This window comes from Bubalus kerabau, chromosome 1 (genome assembly GCF_029407905.1).
Source record: "Bubalus kerabau isolate K-KA32 ecotype Philippines breed swamp buffalo chromosome 1, PCC_UOA_SB_1v2, whole genome shotgun sequence".
In the NCBI taxonomy this organism is placed as follows: Eukaryota; Metazoa; Chordata; class Mammalia; order Artiodactyla; family Bovidae; genus Bubalus; species Bubalus kerabau.
The window spans coordinates 39,027,732-39,055,369 of record NC_073624.1 but is presented as its reverse complement, the minus strand read 5'-3'; the positions used below and the strand labels follow the sequence as shown (position 1 = coordinate 39,055,369).

The 27,638-nt window shown below is 36.8% G+C and overlaps 3 protein-coding genes across 8 annotated transcripts in view; 1 reads left to right on the top strand and 2 right to left on the bottom strand.

Annotated features, from left to right (window-relative positions):
• The window catches only part of MED21 (mediator complex subunit 21), a 115,233-nt gene that overhangs the window by 70,712 nt on the left and 16,883 nt on the right, over window positions 1–27,638 (bottom strand). The gene's annotated exons all lie outside the window — the stretch shown is intronic.
• On the bottom strand, window positions 1,639–22,802 carry FGFR1OP2 (FGFR1 oncogene partner 2). Of its 3 annotated transcripts, none has more exons than XM_055572493.1 (7): window positions 22,664–22,802; window positions 14,899–15,035; window positions 12,236–12,353; window positions 11,043–11,185; window positions 8,629–8,742; window positions 5,942–6,055; window positions 1,639–3,786 (listed from the first exon to the last, which is right to left on the bottom strand). In XM_055572493.1, the coding sequence occupies exons 2-7, from the start codon at window positions 15,031–15,033 to the stop codon at window positions 3,649–3,651; spliced, it is 762 nt and encodes a 253-aa protein (XP_055428468.1). In that variant the 5' UTR covers window positions 15,034–15,035; window positions 22,664–22,802; the 3' UTR covers window positions 1,639–3,648. The 3 variants fall into 3 exon arrangements, with proteins under 3 accessions (XP_055428468.1, XP_055428479.1, XP_055428489.1); XM_055572504.1 differs by lacking the exon at window positions 22,664–22,802 and adding an exon at window positions 17,816–17,918; XM_055572514.1 differs by lacking the exon at window positions 8,629–8,742.
• INTS13 (integrator complex subunit 13) overlaps window positions 23,079–27,638 on the top strand; it is a 30,628-nt gene continuing 26,068 nt past the window's right edge. For 2 of the 4 annotated variants that reach the window (XM_055572450.1, XM_055572442.1), the window contains exons 1-3: window positions 23,079–23,613; window positions 24,596–24,831; window positions 26,975–27,049. In XM_055572450.1, the coding sequence (XP_055428425.1) occupies window positions 24,607–24,831; window positions 26,975–27,049 (300 nt within the window). In that variant the 5' untranslated portion in view covers window positions 23,079–23,613; window positions 24,596–24,606. The remainder of the gene's footprint in view (window positions 23,614–24,595; window positions 24,832–26,974; window positions 27,050–27,638) is intronic. The other 2 variants (XM_055572421.1, XM_055572432.1) reach the window with 2 other exon arrangements.

Genomic DNA, 27,638 nt, shown 5'->3' with positions numbered 1-27,638 from the left:
CAGTTTAACTAAATCATTATCATAATGTGGCTTTAGCCAATGGAAGCAGTGGTGATGCTGAGAAATGCTAAGATTCTGATACACAGTTGACCCTTGAATAACAGGTTTGAATGGATTTTTTTTTCAGTAGTAAATACTACAGCAATACATCATCCATGGTTGGTTGATCCACAGATTCAGACCCTCACAATACAGAGGAACACCAGATGTTATACTCAGATGTTCAGCTGTGTAGAATCAGCACTACTAAACCCCGTTATGGTTCAAGGGTCAATGGTATTTAGAAGGGAGATTCGACAGGATTTGCTGATGAACTTGGTGCAAGATTTAAGACGTGGAGTCAAAGATGCCATCAAGGATTTTGGCTCTAGGAGTTGGAAAGATGGAGCAGTCATCAACTGAGATGGGGAAAAATACAGAGAGATTTGAGAGTCAGAAGGGGAATTCAGCTTTGGACATCTTAAGTTTGATATTTCTCTTAGTCACAGTTGGAGGAGTCTAGAGTTAATGAGGTCTAATGAGAGCTGTAAATTTGGGAGTCATCTATCATATAGGTGGTATTTAAAGTCACAAGACTGGATGAGATCAGCAAGGAAGTGAGTTAGATTCAGAACAGGAATAAGAACCGAGCCCTGTGGTTCTCTAATGTTAAGAAACCACAAAGAACAAAGGAGAATGAGCTGCAGCCAGTGAGTTAAAAAGTAAACATCCCCTCAAATACCAATTAGAAATTCTTCTTCCTCAACAGTTCACTAAAAATTGTACTCTTGTTTTACTCTGAAAGTCAAAAAAGGAGTAGTCACCACAAATTGAGGATCTGTGATCTTCCATTCATTAGAGTCAGTTTAGGAACACAACACTTTGGAAGACATCTTGATGTTAAAGAATACCAATTTGAGCAGAAAACATTTTATCTGTGAGCCTGTACATGAGTGGTTTTTCAGAATTGTATTCCTTTTATAAAATAAATAATATGGTGGATAGATGATAAATAATAGATGATATATTCATTTCCTAAGTCTGCAGTAACAAATTATTACAGGCTGGTACAGGCTGGGTGGGAAGCTTAACAGAAATGTATTCTCTCAGAGTTCTGAAAATCAAAAAGGCCATAAGCCTGGGATCAAGCAGGGCTGATCCCTTCTGGAGGGCCTGAAGGAGATGAGGTTATTCCATGCCTCTTTCCAAGCTTCTGGAGGCACCTCATAAACCTTAGGGTTCCTTGATGTGCATAACCCTCTGCCTCTGTCTTCACGTGACTTTCTCCTTGTGAGTTTCAAATCTCTTCTTTTCCTATAAGGACACTAGTCATTGGATCTAGGATTCATACAATACCCAGGAGGATCTTATCCTGAGATCCTTAAACCTGTAAAGACTGTATCTGCAAATATGCTCACATCCATAGGTAGAGCAGTTAGTACCCGGACATATCACAAAAGACACTTTTAAACCCACTACAGATGATCCAAAGGTCTGCAGAATCAGCAATAAGTTGCTGGCCAATTCCTAAGGAATACAGGTAGAAGCTGTTGCCAAGTACTAATTTTGTGGTAAGGATAAACAAACAGCCCTAAAAAAATACCTACAAGTAAGAATAAATGTTAAGTATTGTTTACAAATTAACTTGGATACCATACCAATTTTAATTACTCATCTTTATTGACAAAATAGGTTCCTAGCAGTACATAGTCTCAGACACAAATTTAAGGGTTCTGCTTAAAAAAAAAAGTATGGGATAGAACACTGTTGCTATATAATAAAGTACATGTTTTTAAACACCAAGTTCTTAAAATAATATCCAAGTAAGAAGACCAAGAATAAATTAATTCAACCTATTTGTTTATAAAAATAATTATTTGTCAAGTAATGTTTTATAATAGAGCTGCCCCAACAAATTGCCTCAGACTTAATTTCAATTGTGTAGCTTATTTTAATTCTGACTTGGGATAAAAACTCTATGAATGTGCCATCAAATTAAAAGATACTTTCCCAAAAACCAATAGAGAAGTTTAAAAATAAAATTTATTACTTGCTTATAAAATACCAATCAAGGCCTCTGAATGAGAAAATAAATCTGTTTAATGTTTGGGCCCATTTTCTATTCAGTCAGTCTCCTCAACTATTTCAAACTTAAGATAAAAAAATTCTGAAGTGAAAAGCAGTTTTTAATTTGACCATATATGAAATTATACATAAAAGTTACCATGTGATTATTAACAAATTATACACTCCAAAGTAGAATGTTCTATCATGCATATTTTAATATATATTCAATATAAATGAGTACAGTATATTTAATAGTATTTGACATTCTTACCTTTTTTTCTATAATCATCACAAAATATGAAAATTTTAGATTTTGATTGATGTCACCACATTTCTATTTCTAGTGGCTTTTAAAAACTTATATATTGGACATACATTTTGTAAAAAATAAAACAAATACTTATAAATCCAGATTTCCCCCTCCTCCCCTGGCACTCCCCAACCCTTTGACTGAAAGGTTACAAGAAATATCTTTTGCTTACATTTATGAAAACCAGATGGAGCTTTAGACCTAGCAAAAAATTTTTTTTTTTTAATTTACTGTTTCTGTATCTCTTAAGAGTAATTACTTTAAAAAAAAAAAGGGTTCTGAGGCAGAGCAATTCCCAATTTACTGTGAAATTACCATACCTAGCTTGCTGTATCAAACATTTCAACTGTTAGCTAAATGAGCTACATAATATCCTTAAAGATCAACCAGAGAAGAGAAAAATCTCATCTTCATTACTGATTTAGAGCCAAAATTATTCAAAGAAGTAGTTTAACCTACTAAATATGTCTCTTATAAGCTCTTCTTTCTTAGAAAGTAGTATTCCTTCTCTTTCATTCCTGAAATGATATCTCATGTACTTAAGCAAGTCATGGACAAATGTCAGCTCATTATGACGATAAATGAGCTCAAATTAAATCACCTCTTTTATTTATGGTGCATATAAAACATTCCTAACAGCCTTTTAAACTGAACTTTGTTTGACAAAAATTTAAATTAATGAGAAGGTAGGCAATCATTAAAGCTGAAGTCTCATGGTACATAAGCTATTTGTTAACTTTCACCAAATAGGAAGAAAATAATTTAGTATGATGATTTTTCCATTCACAATACTGTGGCAACATCTGTATATTAAAATTGGGATATTTTTTATGAATTCCAAGACATTTATTGGGAATATTCATGTTTATCTAAATGTCAACCGAAAGCCACAGCACTGCTGAAAGCTCTTGTTAGGTTCAGTAGTTGCTGTGAAAATCTTTAATTCTGCCAATTACATTTAATTGGGAGAATTACAAAATTCTTGTAATTCAAATTTTGTAATTATAAAAATTACAAAAAATTACAAAAACCTTGTTCACCAATTAACAAAGGCTTAATTTCTACTTTTCAATTATATTTTGGAATAAAGTCTATGACCACTAACTATGTATTTTCTCATTGCTATCTTTTAAATGTCCTTGCCAGTGCACTGTACATATTATAGAAAAAAAACAAAACAAAACAAAGGGTAACTTGAGATGGATTTTGCTGTTAATTCATTCACTTAACAAGCCAGTCCCAGTGATAATGTGCTGGAACCTTGTAAGAAGTTCACAGACTTAAAAAGCTCTTCAGCTCTTCCTCAGACTGAGGTCACTACTGGTTACTAATGCTGACAAAGAGGTACTTTCTGACACATCCTCTTTCCTAAGGTTCAAAAATGATTCTCGAGTTATTTGAAGAATCTCTCTCAAGCCTTTATTTTCTTGCTATAAGAAAGCAAACAAAAAGAAGCAGTCAGCACGGTGGCTATAATAGTAAAAACATATCTTAAGAAACACCAAACATATGAAGGTATGATAAATAAAAGCAAGTACTGTAACTGGCAGAAATGTATTAAATCAGTGGGTCCCCAACCTTCTTGCCAACAGGGACCAGTCTCATGGAAGACAATTTTTCCATAGGCTGGAGGCGGTGGGTGGGAGGAGGGAAGGAGTTGGTTTCAGGATGATTCAAGTGCATTACATTTATTGGGCCTTTTATTTCTATTATTATTATTATTATTACATCAGCTCCACCTCAGTTCATCAGGCAGTGGATCTTGGAGGTCAGGAAACCCTATATTAAATGATATATGCCTTTACCGACTTGAATCCAGAAAACAGTTTTTTAAAGAGGTAGGAATTACATGTTCAGTGTCTTCCACCACTGTGAAGGCTTTTTATTTATGCAGCTTCAATTACAGAACTTCAGAAACTGCCTTATTTTATAACACAGTATATGTAGATGAAGAGGAGCTTTCCTGGTGGCTCAGTGGTAAAGAATCTGCCTGCAATGCAGGAAACATGGGTTTTGACCCCTGGGTCGGGAAGATCCTCTGGAGTGGTAAATGGCAACCCACTCCAGTATTCTTGCCTGAAGAATTCCAAGGATAACTGAGCCTTGTGGGCTACAGTCCATGGGGTCTCAAAAGCATCAGACACGACCGAGCAACTAAACGACGACACAGATGAAGAATATAATACCTAGATTTTTATTTGTGTAAACTCAGAAAGTCTGTGAATAATACCCTGGGGCTAACACCTCTTAGTACTTTAATACTTTTATTATTTTCCATGATAGCATGGAATTCAGGGCAAGCCTGGTTTGCTTTCCTTGTGGGGATTTAATAGCAGCAGGCTGGCTGAATATATTGTGCGGTTTTTTAAGAAGGAAAGTAAGCGACCAAATTGAGCACTAGTAAATGACTTTGCCCTTATCTTCTAGATTAGTTACTGTAAGTCCATGGGGTTGCAAAGAGTTGGACATGACTAAGCGACTGAACTACTGTAAGAAATTTTTAGACATTTAAAAATAACTATCATAATTTATTCTCTACAGCCTTATCTTTGGTCTTACTTTCTAAGTTTCAAAGGTATAAAGAAGGCATTAGCAAACTATGGCCGGAATTGAGGCCTGTTATTGTAAATTAAACTGTACTGGAACACAGTTGACTCCAATCTTATTTTGTGTGTGTATGGCTGGTTTTTCATTTCAGTGTCAGAGTTGAGTACCTACAACAGAGACTGCCTGGTTTTCAAAGCTGAAAAGATTTATTATCTGGCCTTTTACTGAGAAAGTTTGTTTGCCTTAGTTACAAAGAATGAGAGAATTTTGTACAGTTAGAAAAATCATTTTTATTCCCCTATAACCAATTTCTCCACCATGATTTCAAAATGAAGGTTTTAAAATTATAAAGGTCACCTCTTCTACCAATCTGAGCTAGTCAACAATGGTGCTTCTGCTACCACAGAATAAAGGACAGATGCGATAAAAGCTTTTATGTGAAGTGTTAGTTGCTCAGTCATGTCTGATTCTTTGTGACCCCATGGACTGTAGCCCTCCAGGCTCTCTGTCCATGGGATTTTCCAGGCAAGAATACTGGAGTGGGTTGTCATTCCCTTTTCCAGTGGATCTTCCGACCCAGGGATTAAATTGAGGTCTCCTGCATTGCAGGGGGATTCTTTACCATCTGAGCCATCAGGTGGTAAGAAAGTTTTTATATCCCTAGAAAAATACAAGTGGCCAAAGAATATTATTTGTGGATTAAAAAAAATTTCCCCCTGCATCATTGTGATCTCTGATAAAATAGAGATAGTTTAACAATTTACTAAGCTGAAGAATTATATTCACCTAATAACAGAAGCAACACAGGATCAAAAAAAGTCAATTTTCTCAGTGACTGGTATAAATTTATTACTGATCTTTGACTCCTACATTACTATATAAATGGTCTTGCATTATACACCCAAATAACCAGTACCCAGATTAGGAAAAAGAACATTACTAGCATCCCAGAAAGTAAATATTTAAAAATGAGATATATTTTCTGGCATAAATCTTTGTACAAATAGTTTTCACCTACATGTGCAATTTAAAACTTACTTCAAGTTGAAATATTCGTTCCTGTTCCTTGCAACCCTGTTGCTCATCAATTTCAATGGCTTTCCTCATTACTGCTGCCATTTCAGTTATCTGGTCAACATGTGCTTGTAATTCCTAAAAAAAAGGAGATGGAAGCTGTCAATCAATGAAACACTTAAAAAAAAACAAAACTCCTCTTTTTATAAAATCTACATTACTACTGGATATGAATGTTAATACCTTTACACTGCCATTTAACATAAATTTAATATATCAAACAGGTATTTACAAGACTGTTGACTGAAGATAAATGTCCTTGTGAAGTCAGATTTCTGTTAGGACTAGGATTAAGGATAAGCAGCACAAGATATCTAAACCCACGAACAGGAAGAATACTCATTTCACATTCCTCTCACCACAAATGATCAGCAACATTTTCTTTTTCGTACCTACATGCCCCATGACCAAACTAATGGGAAAGATACATATTCAATATCTATTCCTTCCTGAAGTCTTCATGATTTATAAATATATCCTATGTTATCCATCCCTAAAAACTGATCTCAATTCAATCTAGAATCTTTTCCAGATTATAATCTTCACAGGACCTATACATTGCTTGTATTTCTCTATTATTTAATGTTAGGTATATAATAGATGATATCTTCTTCCCTTCACTCAGTCATGTCCAACTCTTTGTGACCCCATGGACAGTAACCTACCAGGCTCTGCAGTCCATGGGATTTTCTAGGCAAGAATACTGGAGTGGGCTGCCATTTCCTTCTCCAGGGGATCTTCCCAATCCAGGGATCGAACCCAGGTCTCCTGCATTGCAGACAGATGCTTTACCGTTTGAGCCACCAGGGAAGCCCAATAGATGATAAGTATTGAGTAAATAATAAGTACTGAATAAAATGAACAGAGTTCTGCTTTTTTTATTCTTTTTTGCACACCTATGGTGTGCAGGCACTATGCTAGGTGAGAGGAATGGGAACATTTCTGTTAAGAGAAATGTTAACAGAAATGTTCCCTAATTCCAAAGAGCTTACAGTCAATGAAATGAGATGGACAAAAGGTTTTATAATTTCTCTGTTGTTTATAATCAGCAGGGACACAAGACTAATACTTTTTTAAATGAATAACTTCTATAGACCATTGCTCACTGGCAACTGAGGGTTACTCTGTTATACTAAGGCCAAAACTTAAATATAGAAGTTGATAGTTTCCCACATAAACATTCAGTCTCTTAAATAGTTGTATATATTCTATTTGGAAAAAGGATTTGAACAAGACTCCTCAAAACCTACAACACTAGTAAACTGTGGAAGGAATATAAATATTCAAACAGACAACAAATAGGAATATCTTTAGCAAACCACATGTTTAATATCTTAAGCAACAAAAATACAGATCCTTATATATTATTTTAATATAATCTATACAAAGCTAGTACACAGGAAGAAGGCAAAATAAACTACACTGTATAGTGCGGTGCTATTTAAATTGAAATTACTTGAAGTCAAATACATTTTAAGAAATTAACAGTTCATCCCCTCAGTTGCACTGCTGACATTTAATAGCCACATGTGGCTGGTGGCTTCCAATTTGAACAGCACAGATAAAGAACATTTCCATCACTGCAGAAAGTTCTATTAGACAGCTCTGGCTTAGACTATGATGGTAAGAATGATATCAAGACAAGCAACTGTCATGTCCTATAACAATTAAAAAAATAATTACAATCCCTCCTACCATAAAGGGAGCCTAACGTTTAAAAGCAAGTCAAGTACAGGTAATTGCAGCAGCAAGTTGGATAATGATAATACGTAAAAAATTTTAATACCAACAGCTTTCTCAGTTTATGATTTGATGTCTTATGGCAACTACAAGGAAACAAATAATCATTTGCTTCTAAAATGGAAGAAAACAAGAAACTACTTTTTTCAGGACAGTCTGTTCTAATAAAACCATCATAAGAAAAAAAACCTCAATACAAACAGGAGGGTATTTTTACAGGCTGGTTCCTGGATGATCCACTTATTACAATAAGATCTTTAGGGGAGTATCATAGATCTCTTAAAAGGCACAATAGGGCAAGACCTGTGCTTGCAAAAATGTTTTAAAAGCAAGAAGTGCTAGCAACAAGATCTTTGCACTCTCTTGAAATAGCATTCGAGGAAAAAAGAGACAAAACACAACAGACACAATGGAGAGGTTGCTACTATACTTAATTGTAACACCTAAACAAAGGTAATTTTATTTTATTGTGAATGCAAATTAAAGGACTATAAACTATGGAAAATCTGAATTAAAAGTTCATTTAATTGACTAAACAAAATTTTTACAAAGTCAGATTAAAATTACTGTCAAGAAAATGTCTTTGATGTCCAGAAAGAGGACAACCATTTGAAGTTTCCTAAAATTTTGCAGCTACAGTTAACTAGAACAACAAAATGAAAGGCTGGCCTAAAGAACCTCTAAAGCCTGCAATTACCTAACAGGCTATGTATAATGCAATATACAGCGAATTCATGACAGATTTAAAGTTTCTTCACTGAGTATTTTTGCAAGGCTATCAAAAGCATAGTGTTCTTTAAAAGCAATTTCATTTATTTGCTGATTTAATTTGGGAGAATTCAATGTAAAAGAACTTTTTAAATGCCCCCTCCCATCCACACCCCCAAAGTTGACTGTTTTATTTAGTGTACATTCTGATTTGCTTCCAAGTGCCTCCTCTCCAGTCCATGTTGAGGTGCTTCAAGGATGTGTCGAGATGCACCAAGGAAGAATCCTTCGGAGCTGTTACGATGCACCATGTCAATCTGTAGTACAGAGTCATTATAATGTTAATACGGACAATATCCGTAATTTAAAAACTGAATGAGTGTTAGTTCATGCGAGTTAGCCAACTGTTGGAAATGTTTGTTTTTTTAAGATTTCCAAAAAGGTAGTAGTTCAAAGATAATGTAAAAATGAGTGTTTGAATGAAAATGAGTTCTCCTCAAACTTTTTATTGGCTTTTAAATGTGTGCTCAAAAACTTCTAGGTGAGGGCAGAATTCTGTTACATAGTCTCAACAGAGCCTCTTACTCCAAAATGCTGTTAAGTGTAACTCTGTGTTTTACCCAAAAATGTGTTATAAAATTATTTTAGTGTTTAGGTGTATCAGAGCACTAGTACCTAAACATATCCTGGAAGCTCATATTGATCGTGCAAGTTTCTCTGCTCACCCATTTCTGCTTGTTAAGCCCCCAAATTAATTCGAGGCCTTTCCTTGCCACTTTCCCAGATTCTCCTCATGAGAACTAATCTTGCTTCCTCTACTACTCCAGTAATAATCCAGATCTCTATTTAGGATTCATCACATCCTACCTTATGTTAGATAATCATGTTTCTATCTGTATCTCCCAATGCACTGAAAGGTCCTATGGTAGAATAATAAAACTTATTCATTCATCTCATTATGATAACTAAGCCAGTGCAAGCGTTAATAAATATTTGTTTGAATCAAAGCATCTCCTTTTTGGGAAAAATCAAAATCACAAACATTAATATGTATTAGTTAGAATTAATAACAAGTAACTGAACTGTTATTTCATGGAAGGCAAGAATCAGCACTTAGAAGAAGAATTTCATCTGCATAATGAAAAAGGATGGCTTACAGCTATCTTAAGACATGTTTAACTTGCTAATTAATAAAACAGCTGTAATGAATGGTAAAATCTAATGTGTTTTAGAAAACATTTGCTTCTGACATAGCTGCTACCACAAGGGACTAGCTACCTTCAGTATCTTATTCTTAAGCACTTGCTTGCCAGAGTATTCTCTGTAGATCTTAAAAAATTTGTTAGGTTGTTAAACACAAGGGCTTTTTGGAATGTCTCAAGAACATACTTATTTTACCAATAATTTTAAGTCAGTTCATATTTGTACCTTAAAAAAACCTCTTAAATTACATATTCAAAATAAAATGTTTTTATAATGATATTAACAATAGATACATTTTATACTCAAAAGATTGCCACTTAACTATCCAAGGTTCCTTTTGGTTAGGAGATAAATAGCATAATTACATAATATTAAAACCACATTTGTTAATTTCTTATTATACTATTTGACACAAGAGCTATTACTAACTTCCTTAATATGGAAAGTTGAATTTACATGTTAAAGCAATTTACTAAATATTTATTTTTAGTAGAAGTAATAATAAAAAATACCTAAAAGCACCAAGATGGAATAAATATTTTAAAGAATCTAAAAAGTGTTTTAATAATTAACAAAGATAAAAATACGTTATAACAGTCAATGCTTCTTAGATAACACTCGTTATAACTAATAAAAAATAGTTAGCTCATCATTATCCAATAGAGATAATGGCCTTGTAATCACAATCTATGCTAATATTTTTCACACCAGCAGTTAAAAATCAGTTTAAAATAAAATGTAAATGGTAGAGGACTATTCTATCTTTTCACAGCAGCTGCTAGCAAACACAGGGATCACAACTAGTAAGATGAACAGCAGAAACAATGTTGATTTCTAGCCAGTTCAGCTCTGTCTCTAAAAATGTTGTTGAGTGGTATGTGATGGAGGATGGGATGGGTGGGAAGGCAATATATATAGTATATTGTTTCTTTTCCTCCCCCCACCCCTTGGTGCTTCATTAATAATCAAGAGTATCTATAGTCTGGATGAATTAGCCTCATTCAGAAGATGGTCTTAAAAACAAATCTAACTTTAGCTGTTTTTGGATTTTTAAAAAGGTTTCTGGCATTTAATTTTCATTTTTGCAACATATATCAATACACAAGTTAGAAGAAATATTTCTTTGAAGCAGGTAACATTATAATTTTGAATAATTTGAATTGAACAGACTTACCTTTATTTCCCAAATAATGTTTACTTTATAATACATATTATAAGCTACTAGGGAAGAATGGGAGTTTGAAGACTAAATCAAACAGAAAATGACACATAACATGAAAAAAATAAGGAAAAGAAGAAAATGTCAAAAATGGAAGTATTCAATATCATGTAAGACACCTGTGATTTTTTAAAAATCTGAACACAAGTTAATTGATTGTCCTTTTTTCAAATTATATTTACAGAATGGGATTACCTTAGTGTGTTGCTCTTTTAACTTCATTATTATTCCTGGATCATCTTTTTTGCTAGCCATTAGCAATCTAAACATTTGCTCTCGATACTTGCTCATTATAAGTTCCAAGGCAGATTGATGTTCTTCCAGGGATGTACGTAATTCTATCAAGAGTAACAGCATATTTTATTTAAACTTGAGTTTAAAATGCACACTGTATTCTCTTCCACATCACATTTTTAAAAACTTATAAAGGGGGTATTTCATAAAGAAAACATGAGGTACAAAAATCTAGCCATATGGAAATAAAGGACACCAAAAGGAGTCCTTTATTAGTTTTCAAAATAACCATTTTAAGCTCATTTTTTTGAGAATCATTTTAACAACTATTTACTGAACAACAACTGAGTGTCAGATCATGCTCTATATTAGGAATACCAAAAGGCCATAAAGTTCAGAGTCTAGTGGAGAAAACAAAACATAAATAATTATAACGCAATGTGATAAGTGCAGAGTGGAGCTCTACCCTAATACATATAAAAAGTCTGTGAGGAAAAATTGATGGAGGCTTCACAGAAGTATAGTAGTGAGATGAATGTACACTCCTTCAGTTGAAAATAAAGGACAGGGCCTTCTAAGCAGGGAGGCATGAAAGCGGATGGTATGTTCAGGACCTTGTTCAGGGTGGCAAGAGCAAAGGTCTCATGGAGAAGGGAGGTATGGGAAGAATACAAAAAAGAAGGCTTAGAGTCAACTCTGAAGGCCTCTGGATAAGGAAATAGTACACAGTGAGGGTTCTTAAGCAAAGGAACAACATGACCAGATATGTTTTTGTAAAATCAGTCTGATGACTGTGCTGAAGATGGACTGGAGCGGAAAGAGACTGAAATCAAGGAGACCAATGAGAATACTTCAGGCCGGAGACTATAAACATCTAAGCTAGGGGCCAAAGCGATGGGACTGCAGAGAATGAAACTGAGTTATTTCACAGGTAATAATTTCAGTGGTACAAATGGATATTGAAGGTGAGAGCCTAAGATGAATCCAAGTAAGGTAGACAGACAGAAATATATGTAATTGAAGCATAATGGACTAGAAAAAGTAACTTTAACTGGCTATTTTCCCATTTAAAAAATATTAACTGATCCGAATTCATGCAATTGGAGATTAAAGCTCACTTTTGATATGCTATAAACAGTGATAATATAGCTTGCCTTTGTTCTCTTGTTGCAATTCTCTGATTTGTCTGTTTTCTTGCTGGATTCCCATAACTAATGTGGACCGTGGCCGATGTCTTGCAACTTCATTAAGTTCTTGAATTTCTTCTTGATACTAATGAAAAGATTTTTTTTTTAAGATGTAAGAGAATATATTTGAAAATATGTATCTTACATATGTGTATATATGTGTGTACATTTCATAAAGAATTCTTACAGCTCAACAATAAAAAGAACCCAAATAAAAAAATGGGCAAACGACTAATTTCTGAGGACGCAATGGACATCATGGTGTCTAAAGTTAACAATACTATATTATATATTTGGAATTTTCTCACCACATACAGTAATTACATACAGTAATTATGTGAGGTGAAAGAAGTATTACCTAACCTCATGGTTAGCAGGTAATGGTTCCACAATATATACATGTGTATTGTATACCTTAAACTTACACAATGTTGTACATCAAGTATATCTCAATAAAGCTGAAAAAATGGGCAAAGGATTTGAAGAGACATTTCTCTAAATATGATACACAAATGGTCAATAAACACATGAAAGATACTTAACATCGTTAGTCTTTAAGGAGACACAGCTCAATATAACAAGGAGATAGCACATGACAGCCACCAGGATGACCTTAGTCAAAAAACAAGTAATAACGAGTTTAACAGAGGATGTGCAGAAATTGCGAACGCCTATATATTGTTGATGGGAATGTAAAATGACGTAGCTGTTTTGGAAAACAGACAGGCAGATCCTCAAAAAGTTAAACACAGAGGTATAAGACCCTTCTATTCTACAGCTAGGTATATACCCAAGAAAACTGAAAACAGATGTCCACATAGAAATGTATACACAAGTATTCACAGCAGTATTATACATAATTGCCCCAGAAGAAAAACAATCCAAATGTTTACCAACCAATGAATAGAAAAAGACAAGGTGCTATATCCTTACAATGTATTAATATTTAGCAATAAAAAGGAATGAAGTACTGATACATACTAGAACACAGATGAAACTTGAAAACTTTAAAAAACAAGTCACAATAAGTCACATATGGTACTATTCCATTCATACGATATGTTTAAAACAGGCAAACCTATAGACTGACAGATTCATGGTTGCCAGGAACCAGGGAAAGGGAGACTTAGGGATCAGCTCTAGGGATAATGAAGTGTTCTAAAATTAACAGTGATTATGGCTGCAGAGCATGTGAATATACTAAAATTCAATCAACTGCACCCTTCAAAAGGGTAAACTGTAGGGGACCTCCTTGGTGGCCCAGTGGGTAAAACTCCATGCTTCCAGCAGATGTGGGTTTGTCTTGTGGCTGGGGAACTAAGATCCAGCATGCCATGTGGTGCAGCCAAAAAAATTTAAAAATAGGGTAAATTTTATGGTATGATTCTTAACTCTGGATGTCAACCTCCCCCCCCCCCCCCCCCCCCCCCACTTTTTACAACTCAATACAAGATATGTATGTTCACTGGAATGCATGAGTCAAGCTATACAGGGAGGTATGTAAAGTGTTTAGGGCAGCAGAGTTGCAAAACAAAATATGGGGCTGGCCAAAAAGTTCAGGCTTTCCCATAAGATGTCATGGAAAAGCCCACATGAACTTTTTGGCTAATCTGATAGGTAAACTTGCTTCACTTTTTCAGTAGCTTTGTTAAAATCAGTACCCCCAGGTTGCTGCTTCCTTTTACAAAAGAGATGTGCTTCACGAGAGTAAGCTATAAATATATATTTTCCTACAATGATTTCCATCATAGTTTCAGAGATTCTATAATTCTGTTCAAGTTAAGTTAAAATCAAAAGAGGGCTTAAAATAGTAGTTCAACTTCACAGCCCACTGGAAAGTTCTTATACACAATGGTAAGGATAACAAGAAGTGAAGCCCTTTTCATTTCTTCCTTAATTGGCAGCAGTAAATGAAAAATAAGGTAGCAAGTATAAATGAATAGGGCTTCTCAGGTGGCTCAGTGGTAAAGAATCCACCTGCCAATGCAGGAAATGCAAGTTCAATTCCTGGGTTGGGAAGATCCCCTGGAGGAGGAAATGGCAACCCACTCCAGTATTCTTGCCTAGAAAATCCCATGAACAGAAGAGCCTGGTGGGTTATATAGTCCATGGTGTCACAAAGAGCTGGATATGACTGAGCATGCACACACACACAAATGCAGTAACTGCAAAAGGTGAAAACAAGATACTGCTTTGCATCATCTTCAAAAACTATTTTATTATTAAACAGCACCAAAATATTCTTATAAAAATATTTCTACATTATAAAAATAGGAAACAGAACAAAATATGTGTCACTATTAGTAAAATATATTATCTTGTCTTTGTCAAATGTATTTAGACCTAAAAAAATTCATGTATTTTCCAAACTCAAATCTGCATCACTGTAGGAAATTAAGTGATCAAATCTACAAGTTTTAGAAGATATATATATACACACATACATGTCAGTTGACCTTGACAAAATTATATTTCAATCTAAAGTAAACTAAAACATACAAGTCAAGCTACTTTTAAACTTCAAAAAACATTAAAAATAAAATACTAGTTAAGCAGAAGTTTGTAATAAAAGCAACACATAAATGTCAATGACTGTCTTTTAAAAATAGAACGGGAAAAAAAAATCAAACCTGCTTCATAGCTTCTACTCGCTTGTTGAGAGCTGTGGTTTGCTCAATCAAAGATTCCGCTGCATCGTCGTGGTCTCTCAATCTTTCAACAAGGGCTTTAGCATCAGCAAGTGCCTTCTCAATGGTGCAACTCATTTCTAAAGGAATACATAGGATTAAAAATGAAAAACCTTCAGAAGAAAGCTGGCATATCAATCTTATTTTAGTTCCACTTTAACACACATTATGCTTAAGCTACATTTGTTAGCGAATCGTTCACTGTCTCAGGATGAAAAACATCTAAGAACACCTGTGGTTTTGATTCTGTTAAGATGGAACAAACTTGAAAGTAAATTTATAATATTCAAAAAATTATACACAACATATATAAATATATATAATTATATATTACATATATACACATATGTGTTTATATATATATAAAGTTTGAGAACAAAATCAGAATGTATTTAAAACACCTTGAATATACAGTGGGGACAAAAGTGTACATTCACTAAATACATTTTATGTTATACAGACTCCTCTATCCATAGGATTCTTCAGGCAAGAATAGTGGAGTGGGTTGCCATTTCCTTCTGCAGGGGATTTTCTCAACCCAGGGATCAAACCCATGTCTCCTGCGACTCCCACATTGTAGGTGGATTCTTTACTGCACTGAAGAACTGATGCTTTTGAACTGTGGTGTGGGAGAAGACTCTTGACTTGCACTGCAAGGTGATCAAATCAGTCAATCCTGAATATTCACTAGAAAGACTGATGTTGAAGTTGAAACTCCAATACTCTGGCCACCTGATGGGAAAAACTGACTCACTGGAAAAGACCCTGATGCTGGGAAACATTGAAGGCAGGAGGAGAAGGGGACAACAGAGAATGAGATGGCTGGATGGCATCACCGACTCGATGGACATGAGTTTGAGCAAGCTCCGGGAGTTGGTGATGAACAGGGAAGCCTGGCATGCTGCAGTCCACGGGGTTGCAAAGAGTCGGACAAGACTGAGCAACTGAACTGAATGTTATATAGAAATCGTACTCTTCATGAGGGCAATCCCTATCTTGCCATTTGTGAAAAAAGGTCATTTTATTATTTTGTATTCTACAGTCAGTGACTGTCAGGTCTCTGACCATATGACTCTTCCTAGCCTCTGCTTGGTTAGGTGACCTCAGACACCACCCACAAATGTACACTACTAACCAGCCAAAGCAGCCTCTACGTGTCATGCTACGCTAAAGGATCAACCTCCTTCTGGAGGAACTTCAGCTTCTCATATAAAAATTCTTAATAATTCTAACTCTTGCACTTTCCTTTGTAAATGGCAAAGGAAGTGTTAACTTAGAACAACACTGGCCATTATGGGAAATTTCTGATATGTTAAAATCAATAACTAAAATGTATAAAAGGAGCTGAAGAACTAGGAGACAAAACATAACACAGCCAATAATTAGCTTCTTCAACTGATATGCTGAGACCTCAAAACAAAACTTTTATTTTAAAATCTCTCAAAAACTTTTAACATTCTGACACTTTTCACTCTTGAATTTTTCTATTGTTTTGCTTTATTTTCTGTTAATATATGAACCACCCTTTAAGATTTTCTCAAAAAATAAAATTACCTTGTAATGTTTCTATGTCACAAGCCAAATCTATAGCAATTAAATTAAAACTCAGGTGTAGAACAAAGTTAAGGGCTATAATTAAGGACTTTCACCAAGTTTAGGAAGACAGAATTTGCTACAGAATATAGGTCTTCTTAAGATACTACTACATGGGACTCGTTAGGTTAATTGTTAGCCCCTCAGATACAGAAAAATGCAGCAAGAGATTTAAATAACCCAACTGTGTAACATTTTAAAAGAAATAAAATACAACACATCCCACCATTTTAGCAGGCTTTCATTAAGATTATATCTAGCAAAGATTCAAAATTGCTAACTAAATAAAGATGAAAAAAGATTCAAACAGCATTCTTGGTTGTACCCAACAGCTGAAGCAGAGAGTATGTTGTCCTGTTTTTATAACCAGGTTCAAAGCTGAATAAAAAGATTTAATCAAAATAAAATAAAACTGCCAATTTGTAAAATGTTCACTATATGACCAGACATTTCCAGAGAGCTTTAAGAATTAAGTTGGAAATTAATACAACTTCTGTCTCTCTAGATAAAACCACCAAAGGATTTGTCTTCAAAGATTTAGGAGATTTAGATAAGGGCACTTCAAAATACAACAGCAAAAGGGCCACTAAAGGAACCAATTCTTCCTATAGGTTAAAACACAAAAGGACAGTCATTAAAATCTATCTAAGATGTCTTCCAACAAGGCCTTGCCCTTCTGGAATTACCTAAAATTAGAGCTAGGCAATAGTACAGCTTTCTTATTTATATGGGGGTCACTAAATCTCTATGAGTGACTGAGTGTTAGTTGCTCAGTTGTGTCCGACTCTTTGTGACCCCACAGACTGTAGTCCTCCAGGCTCCTCTGTCCGTGGGTTTCTCCAGGCAAGAATACTGGAGTGGTTAGCTATTTCCTGACTCAGGGACTGAACCTGGGTCTCCTGCATTGCAGATTCTTTACCATCTGAGCCACTAGGGAAGCCCCTATATCTCCATATCTCCCATCAATTCCACTAACTATAGAACATCAGATTTTCTAGAGTAAAATTACATTTAAAAACAGAAAAAAATGTCTTACAGTAAAAATTACTGGTTGCAACAGATGTTGAAAGAAAATAAAAAAGCAAAGTCTAGAGAAAGCTGTCACCCCACTCCAGTACTCTTGCCTGGAAAATCCCATGGACAGAGGAGCCTGGTAGGCTGCAGTCCATGGGGTCGCTAAGAGTTGGACACGACTGAGCGACTTCACTTTCACTTTTCACTTTCATGCATTGGAGAAGGAAATGGCAACCCACTCCAGGGTTCTTGCCTGGAGAATCCCAGGGACAGGGAGCCTGGTGGGCTGCCGTCTATGGGGTCGCACAGAGTCGGACACGACTGAGGCGACTTAGCAGCAGCAGCAGCAGCAGCAGAGAAACCTGTAAAAGATTTGAGAGAAGTTTATCTTGATTTAACAGAATAACTCAGGTATGAGGATCTTGACAGTCCGAGGTCCCAACATGTAAATGACATTATTGGAACTAATATCAGAAGAAACCTCTTTATGCTTTGTAATAACATGACATCTACAAACAATAGCTAGGATGTGTTTCCAAATAAAATGCACTAAAGTTCCCACACAGCATGAGGTGACAGGTGACCGAATACCTATACTGTAATTCAGTAAGCTGCCCTCTCCCCATAAGCTATGCTCTCAGAATTCTGTGGGCAAAGGAATCTGTAGATTAACTGAAACAGAGCCCTGATCTAGATGCAATCTTTTCAGATAATGATAAATCTTTCTTTCTGAAATATGAAAAAGTTAAGCTGTGTCTGGGGTTACCAACTTGACAACAGGTTAGGCAGGGAAATATACGGGCTTCCCTGATGGATCAGACGGTAAAGAATCTTACCTATCCTCAACGTTTTGCCTTTTAGTTCATTTGCTGTTTATTTGCATGTGTGGAAGATATCTAATTATATTTTCCTTTTCTCATAGAGACAACCAATTGTCTCATTTCCCATTTTTTGGACAGTACGTTTCACCCCCACTGAATTTTACTGCCACATCTGTTGTATGTTTTCTCAATAAATGTATTGGTATGTTTCTGAGCTCTCTATTTCTGGATCTATTTATCTATCAGTACGCTGCCTCAGCTGTTAGATTCCAACTGTTGGTAGCTTTCTGAACCTAAGGGATACAACCTTATACCGAATCTTGCTCACTGGGATAACTGTTATCCCCATTTTATCAATGAGGAAACAGACTCAGGACTTGAACAGAAAGGAGCTGACTGACAGCACCATGCAGCAAGGAAGGAGCCAAGAGAGTACCAGAAATAGAACTTCTGATCCCAGTCTAGGGGATGTTCATCAGCCAAGATGGCTCTCCAGGGCTCTGCCTGCTTCTACCTATATAAAAACTACCGTGGTGTCCTGGGTGGAAAAACAAAGCAAATTTCTTGATGCTACTCCACCAATGAGACTTCCAAAATATTATATAAACTGCATTTCAAACCAGCAGTAGAAAATAAATGGAAGTGTAAACGAAGATGAAAAAATAACAAATTTCTAATATCCTCCCTCATAATCAATAAGAAGCCTAGCACTTATTTTAACCAGTCATCACAGTTAATCTGTAAGACTGTTAAAAAAAAGAAAACAAGCCCCAAATGGAGTCACTTATGCTAAGCCCCATATCATCAAACCAAGACTTCCCCTAAAGGAAAGTGACCTTGTCACATCCAACCTGCTTTTTGCTAGTATAACTTCCTTGTTCCTTTTCCTATAACAGTGTCTCATTTTGTACAGCTCCTTGGAACTCCCTTCTGCTAGGTAGGGTGCTGCCTGATTCATGAACTGTTGAACAAAGCCAAAAAGATTTTTAAAGTTTACTCAGTTGAATTTTGTTTTTTAACAAGACCAACTAGGCTTTTTAAAACTATAATTAACATCCACTTAAAAAAAAAAATTCTCTAGATTGCATAATGAAATACTCCTATCAAAATGAACTACATTTAAAATCTGTTTTGTAACTATAAAAACTTATTTATTCAGGGAAAGTGTTAGCTACTCAGTCATGTCCAACTCTTTGTGACCCCATGGACTGTAGCCCACCAGGCTCCTCTGTCCATGGGATTCTCCAGGCAAGAATACTGGAGTTGGTGGCCATTCCCTTCTCCAGGGGATCTTCCCAACCTAGGGATGGAACCTGGGTCTCCTGCATTGCCAGCAGATTTTTTACCATCTGGGTCACCAGGTAAGCCCAATTCTATTCAGGGTAAGGAATTATAAAAAGCAGGTAATTAAAAGCATACTTTTATTAGCATTTTAGATAAGCAGTGACATAAAATTTCTAAGAATCTGCATGTTTATTTCCTGTATGTGAAACCACAGAAAAGTTTAAAATATTTTATAATATGCATTTACTTTGCCACATTTTTGGAAACCACTGTGCTTCTCTTCCTCCCCGAGTCCTCCCTTTTCGTTGGTAACTGCAGTGGGAGGAAGACTTGTTTTCCCATTCTCCAACAAGTTTTAAATTAAAAAAAAAAAACTCCAATTAAAAAAAAAAATTCTCAATTTATCTATTTTTAAGTGTGCATCTTAACTAGTCATACTTAACTAGTGTACTTACTTGTATTATCTTCTACAGGTAGGTTCAGATTGCAGGTAAAATTTTTTTAAAGCAGTTCCTGGTCCTTCTCTCCTCCACCCCCCGCCCCCGCCATGTTAAGCACATTCTCGCCCACTCTACCAACCAAAGATATTTGCAGTCAGACTCCTGGCAGAGCGTTCAGAACATTCTGCTGCTGATAAAAACCACCACCCACCCAAGAAAGAAACTGCCAGCTGTTTACTTTTAGACTTTGGTTAAGAAAAATTTAAAGAAATTAAAATCATTCTTCCTTCTCCTTTATCCACAAATCCATTATCCTTTAGCTGGAACCACAGAGAAATACTGTGACCACTGACATACCACAGATGTGTCTATAAATGTCAACAATCTAGTTTAAAAATTTTTATTGTTTGGGCAGGTGCCTCTAAAGTTACTTTGTAGAAAATATTAACTGACATCCATGGAGGTACAAAAATGAAAGGCATAGTTATGGTTTTCTTAGAAATTTACAGAGATCAAGAAAGAAAACATGTAAATTATAAATTCTGTACTTCTAAAAAGCACCTTACACACACATATCACTGTATTTGAAAGTACAAAAATTTTTCACTGTCCTTGAAAATAATGGAATGAACACATTTAGAGTTTTATGAAGCAGCTTTTTGAAGAAAATGAATTTTTAAAGTTAGAAGAAACAGAATTTGAAAGCAAGGACACAGGTGAAGTTTTATTTTTTTTAATTACATGTTTCCTTGGAATTGTGACTATATATATATACACATATATACATATATGTTCAAACAAGTATGACAATTTAAGAAGAAACTAATCTAACCTAAACCAGTTATTTCTAACCTATGGCCAAGGAATCACTGGAAGGGTGGCACAGATGTACACGTACTAAGCATGGTCTGTAGTCTAAATATCCCTCTCATACCTATATATCCCACCATTTTTAATAGAGACTGCTAATAATAAAATACAAAATCATGTAAAAGCATAATAGTTTCGTGCCACGATGCACAATCTCAACTAACAAATACTAAAAATACAATTACTTGTGTGTTAGTGGTACAGAATTCCTCATACTCAAAACTGGTCAGCGTTTTTTAAACTAATATATAAGGTTCCTCTGGCTCTAAAATTCTACATTTTTTGAGGATGCCAAGGACTCCTACTTGATGAATCTTCAGTACTATTATATTATAAATGGGGCTTTCCAGGTGGCTCCGTGGTAAAGAATACACTTGCCAATGCAGGGGACTTGGGTTAAATCCCTGGGTCGGGAAGATTCCTCTGGAGTAGGAAATGGCAATCTGCTCCAGTATTCTTGCCTGGAAAATTTCAGAAACAGAGGAGACTGGGGGACTATAAACCACAAGGCTACTAAGAGTTGGCCACTGAACAACTAAGCACGCACACTCACATTATAAATAAGTACACACATGTATATATTAATACAAATAATGCCTGCTATGTGCCAAGCAATGAGTTAACTTTTGCTACAAAGATGAGTAGGATGTGATTCCAGACTCAAGCTCAAATTGGCACGAGACAAGATACTTGAATAAATAATGCTATACAGTCTAAAAGTTCTGTAGAAATACTGTTTCAAGTGCTTTGGGAGAGCCAGTGGTACTATCAGTATCATCTGGGGGAGCCGGAGAAGACAACGGTCTATGAATTAGATTTTGACAGGTGGTTTTATAAAAAGGAAGAGGAAGCATTCAAGACAGATGGTACAGCACATACAAAGGCAGAGAGCTGTAAAAGTGCTTGGCGTGTTTGGACAACAGCAGTCTGGCGTGAACGAATATTGAGGTACTGGCAATATAAAACAGAAAAAGTAAAAATGGATTGGGACAGACAGTAAAAGGCGCTATGTGATACGCTTAACAAATAGGACTTAATTCTGTCACCGGTAAGGATATTGAAAAAGTTTCAAGAAAGGATTGGCATAAACAGATTTGTATTTCAGAATGGTAACCAGGGGAGGAGGATAGTGGGGAAATCATCTGGTTTTGAAAGAAGAAATAGCACAGTGCAAGCGGAAATACAGTCAAGGATGAGCCTTGGGTTTCTAGTGCAGACAACTGGATGGATATCAGTACTATTATCTGAGATAGGATACAGAAGAAAGGTAAGATGAAAACCAAGAAAAAGGTAGGATTTTTCAGAGGGCAGTTTAAAGACAGTTGGTTATCCGCGAAGAGAGAAAGGGAATGGTTCTTACGCAAAGAGGTAAACTGAAACCTGAAACCTGAAAAGGAACCCTCTTCCACCCCGGCAGACAACTCCCACCCCGCCCCGCCAACGGTGAGCTGCCAGATGGGTTAGGCAGGAAGGAAACAGAGAACAGAGGTGTGTCCACACGGGTTAGGGCCAAGGCTTTTCATCGAACTTTCCGCACCTGAGTTCCGGAAAGAGGTGCTTAGAGCTGAGAACAGGAAGTACCGCGCCCAGGAACGGGCAGCCGGTGGTTCAAGAGGTGGTGCAAAAGGGGAAGGAAAGCCTACGACTCGCTACGCCCGCTCGTCTCCCTGGATTGATTCCACTTACTCTGGTCTCAATCCCTCGCAGCCGTCAGCTGTGGCGGTTAGGACTCAAAGCCTCTGCCAACAGGGACCTATGCAATCAAGGGAAGAGACTCCTCCCGCCTGTTCAGCTTCCTCAGCGAGCAGACGCAGAACCCAGAACAGGCAATGCAGGGCTGGCTGCGGGGATCCAGGGGTTCATCCCCATCACTGGCAAGGAGAAAACCTCCGGCGACCGCCTCCGACCAGCGCTCTCAAAGCGCTTTAACCTCGCGAGACTTCCTTCCTCGCGTAACGGTGGGGGGTTGGGGGGGGGGGCAGACCTCAGCGATTTATTTGAGGCCTCAAGCTGGGCATGCGCAAGTCGTAGGGGCGGGCCACTTTACGTCCCTCCCCGCTAGTCCACACTCGGGCTTTTGCTCGGCCTCTCGCAAAGTCTCGCGAGTTTTGCTAGGGGAAACGGGCTGGGTGGAGAGACGGAGCAGGGAGATCTAGTGGGAGCCCTTTACGCTTAGGGGGCCGTGACTGGTTTAGCCGGTGCTGTGGTTGGTATTACGCTCTTGGGGAGGCTCTCAGGTCGCCGGGATCAGTCTTCCCAATGGGTGATTGGGAAAATTAGCGGGTAGAAAATCTTGCGGGTCGGAGGCAATTTTTTTTCTTGGCTCCGCCCTCTTCCTGTTAGAGACCTGGGCGTCTGGCCCGCCGAGGGGGAAGGGCAGCTTGGCGCTTTGCGCACGCGCCAGTCCGAGTGTGTGAGTGTTTGTGTTCACGCGCAGGCGCGCGCGCGCTCCTGCAGTTAGGAAGCCTGGGAAGGACCGGTGTGCTAAGAGATGAACGGGGAAAGCATAGTCCCCTGTCTTTGGTACCAGTCACTCCTGGCTGTGCGCTGACCCTCCCCACCCAGCCAGCAGCCTTTTCCAGAGAGGCTGTGGTCCATAGCCTCTGTTCGTTTTCACTGCAGGACCAGGCACGAAAGTAAGCGAACCTCGATCCTGAGGTCTTCCCTATCCACTCACCTTGTACTTTCTACCCCCCACCTTCCAGCAGAGTGTGTCTAGGTTTCTCAAAGAAGAGTTTTGCATGAAGGGGAAATGCGTTTGAAAGCAGTAGAAGAAAATAGGTAGATTGTAAAAAGTCAGTTCGTTTTGATGAGCACTTTTGCTCTGTTTACCATGTGCTTTTCGAATGTGGATTGTCTATTCAGTGTAAGATTTTCTTAGCGAAGCAAGAGAGTTCCTATAAGAAAAGTTCTTGAAGTTCCTCCTCCCCACCAGCGTGATGGTAGCACCTAAGTTATTCTGTTCTACATGATAAATTTACCGTGGTGTTTCATAAGCTAAGGGGGAGAACGTGAATTTGAGGTCCTTATCCTAATGCGAAGACCTGATATACAGTTATCTTAGGAGATGTTTGTTATGTTTGGGACTTCCCTTTGTTGTCACTCCTCTTTCCAGTTCATTCTCTCTCCCCCTCTACCCTTCTTCAGAAGTCTTGGGATTTTTTTTGGAGGGAAGCCCCAAAATACTGAATTAAGTTTAGGGATTTATATGTAATTGATGTCAATTAACAAGGATCATCAAAAGTGTATTTGAAGAGTACTTGTCGTTTATTATGTTTGATATTGTGTAAGAGAAACAATTCGATTATTTGTAAAAATATTTTCTGTTGACAAGTTTAAGTGCATTCCAAAAGCGAAAAATGTATGCATGCATTGCACTGTTGCTTGCCTCCGGTAGAATAACAGGTTAATATGGAGCAGCTCATCCCTTGAATTGATAGTTACTGTATTGTCATGACCTCATTAAATCTTGTCCTTTGTTGGATAAATTTCATTGAATACTGATTATTTATGTTCCCTACCAAATCTACTTGAGGAAAAGAGACAGTCGTTAGAAATAATTTAAGAGATTAAATGTTATATATAAGATGTTTGGCTAATATATTTTATCCTTTACAGGTTGAAACAAGATGAAGATTTTTTCTGAATCTCATAAAACAGTGTTTGTCGTGGATCACTGCCCTTACATGGCAGAGTCATGCAGACAGCATGTCGAGTTTGATATGCTGGTGAAGAATAGGACCCAAGGAATCATCCCATTGGCCCCCATATCTAAATCGTTGTGGACTTGCTCAGTAGAATCTTCCATGGAATATTGTAGAATAATGTATGACATATTTCCTTTCAAAAAGCTGGTGAGTGTGAAGTACAAGGAAAATCATGATTTCGGGGGTGTACTTAACTGCTTGTTACATTTTTTATATATGAATTTGCTATCAATTTGAGTTACTGTTTATTTGCTACTTTAAAAATGTGGTATATGGAACTCCCCTTTGGGATTAATATGTTACATATATTTAATCGGTACCAACAATAATAATAACAGCTTACAGTTACAGAGCTCTTCTTACATGTGCTTCATATTTATTAACTCCTATGACTCTCACAACAGTCCTATGCAGTAATTACTGTAATTAATGGGACAATATTCAAAGTATGTAATAACCAGAATGGAACAGACACTGACCACTGAGAACTGTTGCCAGCATAAGCAGAAGGGATGTTGGCTGAAAGCACTTTGTCAGAGTGTGTTGGTGTGTTCCATGTGAATATCAGTCTTGTTTATTACTGCCTTATTGGAGATGCAGAAACTGAGGTCAAAAGAAGCAACTGCTCTGAGTCATATAGCTAGTTAGAGGCAGAACCAGAATTCTCAGAACCAGGCTGCTTACAGTTTTAGTGAAAGTGTCCTAAACCGCCGCAGGGTTTGGCCATGTTGTAAAGAAATACTCTTAATAATGCTAAGTGGAAATTGTTTTTATCAGTAAGAAGGGAAATGTAAGATTGATAAAAATTTCTAGTATGAAAATGATCTTCAGGTTTCAGAATCTCAACTGTTGTATTTAAGGGAAGTCATTTGGTTAGCCACAGTGGATGATGTGCTTTCTGTCTCATTTGGAGCAGCGTAGGCTGGGACCTGTTGTTTAGTCACTTCAGTCATGTCCAGTTCTTTGCGACCCCATGGACTGTAGCCTGCCAGGCTCCTCTGTCCATGGGATTTCCCAGGCAAGAATACTGGAGTGAGTAGGCTGGGACCTAGCCAGTTCATAGACTGGCATAGGCAGAGGAGTAACAGTCAGGCTGAACGTGGAAAGTCTAATATATATTACACATTCAGATGTATTCTAAATTAAATATAAATTGCTTTTAGTCCCTCTGTAAATAGTGTATCATGTAGGATAAAAAGTATGAGAGGAAGCATAATGTAGTGGTTGAGGGCATAGGTTTTGGTTCAAATTCTGACATCATTAAGCAACGAGCAGTGTGACCTTGATCTTTTTGCTTCATCTCTTCAAGCCTCAGTTTCTTTCCTAGTCAGCACAACACCTCCTTCCTATGATTGTTGTAAGATTTCATTGCAGTAATGTGAGTAAAAGGGCCAGTAAGACATGTTCCTGTCAGATAAACCTCAGGAGAAAAGGGGAAAGCAAAACTAGTATTTCACAGATAATAAGAAAAAAGGTCATGAATTAGACCGTATAGTTCAGTGAAGAATAAATAATCTCACCCTCCTCCCAAAAGAGAACACAGCCATATTCTGATGTATTTTCTAATATGTCCTTACTGTCATCATCTTACCTGATAGTATTTTTTGGTTTGAATTTTACTTTAAAATTTAGAATGAAGTCCAAATCCGTTCTTCCAGCCTCCACTGCCTTATGTGATACAACTCCAGCATATTTTTCTGACCTTGTGACAATACACAGAGGCTTTTGCATTTGCAGTTTGCTGTACCTAGTATTCTCTACCTCCATCTCTTTCCCTGGCTGGTTTCTTTTGGTCATTTTGGATTCCCCTCTTGCCTGGAGAATCCCAAGGACAGGGGAGCCTGGTGGGCTGCCGTTTATGGGGTCACACAGAGTCGGACACGACTGAAGCGACTTAGCAGCAGCAGCAGCAATTGCCACTTTTATAGAGAGTCCTTTTCTGATCAACTGATCTAAAAAAGCTAAACAATTTCTTTTTCATATCATTTATCACTCTCTGAAATCATCTTGTTATTTTATTCTGTTTGTATTCTTCCTGCCCTGCCCTCTGTCTTTCTACATCCGAGAACCCGGACGTTCCCCACGTTGTGAGGGGCAAAACTGTTTTCCTGGTACTGGGTGTTCTGTGTATGTATGAATGAATCAGTCAGCAAACTAGTGCTAGAGACTGCACTTCAAGTTGTGTTTGTATTAGATATATTAAAAGATATTTATAATAAAATAAATATTTTAAATATGTAATTGAGTGGAATTGGAGTTGAATACTAATTATTTCTTTGAACTCTATTAGGTGAATTTCATTGTAAGTGACTCTGGAGCACATGTTTTAAATTCTTGGACTCAAGAAGACCAAAATTTGCAGGAGGTATGCTTAGGTTTCTTTTGTTTTTTGCTTAGGTTTTGAGTTGTGGCCATTTTTGAAAATATGTGAATACAGTAATACTTCCTTAAAAATAATTTTTTTTACTGGTGTAGTATTTGCATGTAATTTTAAAACACCAACTAACACTAAAAGAAAAACAGCTATCTACCTTCCAGTCTTTCCCCACTTCCTAGAAGCAAGCTTTCAACTCTCTAGCTCATCTAGTATTTACTTCCATATTTCTAAATAACATTTTTACTTCTATTTATGGAGTTCCTAATTTAAATCTTATTTATCATTATTGTCAATGAAGATTTACCTTTTATACTTTCTCTTGCATATGCCACTATGACTGCCCACTTCCATTCCCCGGTTTTCTCAGTACTGTTATATCAGAAGTTTTGGTTAATTCAAAATTCCATGTTTACATTATGTCTACGTAAAGGGTTATCGACTCCTAAGCCAAGTAGTGTATGTGATTGTTTCATTTGTTTTGTGTTTTGTTTAAGGTTTTATTAAAATATAGTTGATTTACAGCTCTGTATAAGTTTAGGATGTACAGCACAATGATTTGACTTCTGTGTTATTTCCT